Consider the following 4974-nt stretch of genomic DNA (forward strand, 5'->3'; position numbering starts at 1 on the left):
TAAGATGCAAAGGGGCCACGTGGGCAAGGTCGTTTTTTGAAGGTTCACGGTGAAATAGATGTGAAAGCGACTTTCCTGGAAGCAGAAGTGTGAAGACGCCCTTAATTGGAAGTAAATGTGTGAATGAAACCCATCATAATCATATCAACATTATAATAATAATCATCATCATCATCATCATCTTCTTCTTCTTCTTCTTCCTCATCATCATCTTGTCACTTTGTGATTGTGAATTTTTGAAGCTTTTCTTGCTGCTCGCGAGCTCATTTCTGCCAATTTCTCTTCTTCCCTTCATCTCTTAGCATCCCCAGTCTACCTGCCTTCGACTCCAGATCTCTTATCTCCCTCCGGAACTATGCATTTCGCCCATAATTCGTTCTTATATCAACATGAAGCGAAATCCTGATCAACCAGCAATGGAAATTTAGCCGCCTCTTATTCCATATTTGGAGCATGAATCGAGCTTTTTCTTATTGTAAGTAACTTCTTCGCAAATCTTGCTAGATGTCTTCGAACTGCTGAGAGTGTTCTTGCTCTGGTATTGGGCTCTCACAGCACCGTCTTGATAGTTTCTCTCTCGCATCCCAAGCGTGGCAGCTCATGTTCGTTGTTCTGTCCCGCTTTCAGGCACCTTTGATCAAAGCTGCATTTCAGCTTACCGTGTTGCGGACAATTGACTGATGATCGAGCTCTCTTCCCTACGAATCGATGTCTAACTGCTTTCGATTGGTCTGTTTACTACATTCTTGCATCGATGTTGGATCGGGTTTTCTTATCATGTTTTTCCTCAGAGAAATGGCCACCTTTGGCCATGGAAAGGAGGCGTCCAGCAAGCTTTTGGGATCTACTCCACACGACCAGCTGTTGATCAAAACATCCGAAGCGCTCGTGGGTGCCTGTTTCGTCATCATAGGGATCTTGCTATTCATGGTGTCTTTTGTGAAGGACAGGGAATTCCAGGGTTTCTTTGCAAAAGGGTGCATGCTTATTCATGCACTCATGGCCGCCTGGAGATTTTTCTTTGAGAGAAAAGTGGACGATTTCGCCTCGGACTGGCCGCGGCAGGTCATAGGGGATCTTTTGCTTGCGACGTCATGGGTGTTTTTCTTGGCATGGAATTGGAGAGAAAAGTATGATTAATTCGTTGCAGACGAAGCTTCCGGTTATCCCGTCCTGTCGTGCAGATTTGTGAAGCGAAATATTTGAAGCATGAAAAGCTGCGCAATGTGCTTTCTGTGGAAAGAAGCGGTAGATACCCTGACAGAATGCTGTGTGCAAACAAAGGATACTGGATAAGATCTTGAGCTCATGCGTATCTGAACTATGTGAAAACCTTACAGTAAAAAGGTTGGAAGGTTTTTTGTAACGAGAAGAATCGATTCCGGTTTTCTAGCCAAAAAATAATCTGTACCAAGCCCGACAGCAGCACTCTTTATTGTGCCAAGCGTAAATGACCGTGCTTCCTCTTGTGCTATCGTAGATTAAATTGTGGGAGAAGCAGCTCTATTGTAACTTTGGAATCTTTGTAGTGGATGTTTGTGCTTATACATGTTCAGCTCCATTAAAATCCAAAGAAATGTTGGTGCTTTACATAGTTGCCATGTTCCCCAGAATGTGAACAGGAGAGCTCCAATCGACTACTTTGATTTACAGAGAAGGCCAAGATATTTTCAAATATATTCCAGATTCTTTGATTTGCAATGAAGGATATTTTCAATTATAATTCAGATCTATGCTCGTTTGTTTTTTCTTGTGAGTGGGCATTTACTGTAACGAGAAGTAGACTTCAAATGCAATGATACTTACCAGCAAGAACTTTAGGCTTTATCTCCCTAGCCAGCCCAAACTGTTCCAACTCCCACACTGAGGGATCTAAGAATAGGGTGAAAGAAAAAAGTATTAAAACTGCAGACCCTTTTTCTACCACCTACTGGAGAAAGCTCTGTTGATTATCTACATCCTTTGGAAAAGGGGAATCTTCATATGGAATGGGTGGTCTCTGGTTGTGCTGGCCTTTTTTTGGGGGTGGGATTGGGACAAAATGAGACTTGTATTCAAAGGAAACGTGAAAGTGTTTAAGCTTGTTTAACATACAGAATCTAACTTGTTTAAGCTTGTTTAATATACAGAGTCTAACTTGGCTCTGCAACGAAGTACCCACCATCTATGCATTGCTGAAATGCTGACTTTCAGAGACTCAGGATTCTCCGTTCGTGTCCAAATGGGTGTTTGCAATTAGCAATAGAATGAAATGTATGTTGATTTCTTTAATGCAGTCATCAAAATTTGTGCAACGGTTCTTAAGACAAGGTTAATCTCTTTTGTTTAAAACAGAATCGATGGACAATATCCTTAGGTAGTCGGATTCCTTACTCCAAACTACCCTCCTTGCATAGCATTACTAGAAAAGAAACATGTCTAAACTCGTCCTTAAGCATAACATGCCAAATTGCCTCTCCTTCCATAGATTTGCCACCACTTTTCCCACCACACTACACATTTCTGCAGAGTCCATGTATCATATTCCCTCCATCAAATTTTCACCTAACCATCTTCCAAACATTTAGCCTTGCATCCTAGTTTTAATTAGAGACATAAAAAAGGAAAGATATCTTTAGCTTATCATACTACCAAGACTCTTGGCCTTGATTGCACTTTATATGCCACCTCACCATCTCAACACATGGCGCATTAGATTGAAAACATCTTTGGCACTTGTTTGCCTGGCAAAGCCATTGTCCTCATTTTTGAACGAGGCAATCCCAACCCACCTTACAATTTTGGCTTTGATAGAGCATCCCACGAGACGTATTGATGCTTTCTAGAGCCCAACTCCTCATCCTAAAGAGACCTTTGAAATCCTTCTCTAATAACCTTTCCAACTACTCGGAATGGCAACCAAAACACAATTGAAGAAGTAAAATGGAGCATTTCACCCAAGACCTTTACCATATGAAGGTCTCACCTTTCCCTCAAATTAGCATAAAACCAAAAAACCTTTTCTTTAAAGTCACATTAATCCCCAAGGGCAAACCTAGTTGCCTTGTAACTGACGTCTTTTAAAATGAAAATTTTGTTAAACCAACGTGTCTCTCCCCCCTTGGAATCCACAAGGCATAACACTTCCTTGCGCAACATATTAATCGTAGACCTCACATTGCCATTGAAATACTCCATTAATGCATTCATCGTACTCTTTCTTTTTTGCGAGAAAATAAAAGCTTTTAATTTAAAAAGATGAGAAATACAAAAAGGTGAAAATATACCTTTAAGAGCTAACAGCACCTCGCACTGCTACAGCCGCATAGTAGAAAGTAGAAGAACGGTTAACAAAGTAGTCTAAAGTGTCTAGAATGCCAAGTTGAATCTGTCACGAGAAATCAGATTGCAGCGTCCCCCTATGAAATACTATCATATTTTTGGCCTGGTTGGAGGGACATTGCTTGTATCAAGTGCCCTACTAGAGCTTGAACATTGTTCATATGGCTTCAATCACGAAGAATTGACCTTCCACCGAACACATTCAATAACCATCGCTACAAATAGGACGAACAACAAGGCACTCCCAAATTAAGTGAAAATGACTTTCCAACATTGTAATGCAGAATGGGCAAATGGGAAATATTGTTCCACTTGGTAATGCAATCTTTTGTTAGAAGCTTGCAAGTGACAAGTTGCCATAATAAAAAGTAAGATGGGAGTGAGAGACCATACTCTTCTGATGCGAATCAACCAAAGATCAACAAAGTCGAATGGAGCATGGTCTCTCCATGCAGCTTGAACAACGTGAGGAATATTTATAGATTTCCTCCATGGATCATCAATGCGGCTCAATCGCATGAGATCCTTGCCCTTATATATGACCCATCCATGCAAATCTATTGCCCATTGCATAATTTGACTGTATGGCCAATCAGGCCGAATCCTTGTGAAAGTGGCAATTAATAATATTTCCTCCCATACTGTGAGATTGAAACGTACTGCCAACTCCCTAACTGAGAAAAGACAATGGCTCATGAATTCCATAAAGAAGACTAAGTAGTTAAACCTTGCGCATTATGCCGCTTTTAAAGTCTTGCTTATTTGAATCACAGCAATACTGTTGAGGAATGCCCACTTATTAATACATATATTCATACCAAGAGAGGGATCACCAATCAATTTGGAAGCACCCTACCATCATGACTTACATACAACTTTCCTCGAGATGAGAATACTGTTGTATCATCAGCAATTATCGATAACATCAATTGTTTTCCAAAAGGCATCTCAAAACACCATTATAGCCTTTATCAAGGTCAAGCCCAAACATCATATATTACTACTTAGTCTCATTGGCATAAACTATAGCTGGTGACACTTTTAGGATATTACCAAATACATCTCATCCAAACCCATTTTGTTTTCTATTAACCAAGCCCATACATACTTCTCTGATCCTTAAAGCCAAAGCTTTGGCCATCACCTTATAGGAAGTTCAACATAGTGATAGGTCTCCAATCTTGTCCAACCATCCTATCTTGTTTCTTAGGAAGGAGCTTAATCAACCCTACATTCACATCTTGTGAAATCCCTTCTCCTAGTAGCTTCATTAAGCATATTCACCAAACCTATTTTGATTACATCCTAAAAATATTTTAAGGGCTTGACTATTAGATCATCTAGGGTAGCATATTTATGCATTCTTGAGCCTCCCATAGCTCTTACTCATGAAAAGGTCTAGACAAGGCACTTGTTTGATTGAAAGTACTTCTACATTTTCACCAATGATGAAATTTCAGCACACTCTCCCAAACCTCTCACCTACAATCTTACCTAATTCATGAAAAATAACTCCCAAATTTTCCAATAGTCTATCACTATAATCCCATTAGCATATGGACTTGGTTGAACATTCTCTCTTTTACTCACCCTTAATAGCTTTGAAAATAACAACATAACCATAATTGCATAGTTTCATTTACATATCATCCA

General features: G+C 39.9%; 1 protein-coding gene across 1 annotated transcript; it reads left to right on the plus strand.

Annotated features, from left to right (window-relative positions):
- Window positions 1-217: 217 nt before the first annotated feature.
- LOC147894336 (uncharacterized) lies at window positions 218-1679 on the plus strand. Its single transcript, XM_087385027.1, has 2 exons — window positions 218-475; window positions 628-1679. The coding sequence occupies exon 2, from the start codon at window positions 709-711 to the stop codon at window positions 1138-1140; it is 432 nt and encodes a 143-aa protein (XP_087241153.1). The 5' UTR covers window positions 218-475; window positions 628-708; the 3' UTR covers window positions 1141-1679.
- The last annotated feature ends 3295 nt before the right edge of the window (window positions 1680-4974 follow it).

The sequence above is a fragment of the Dipteris shenzhenensis genome, chromosome 14 (genome assembly GCF_047967505.1).
Source record: "Dipteris shenzhenensis isolate YYH24624 ecotype China chromosome 14, Dip_SZ_1.0, whole genome shotgun sequence".
Lineage (NCBI taxonomy): Eukaryota > Viridiplantae > Streptophyta > Polypodiopsida > Gleicheniales > Dipteridaceae > Dipteris > Dipteris shenzhenensis.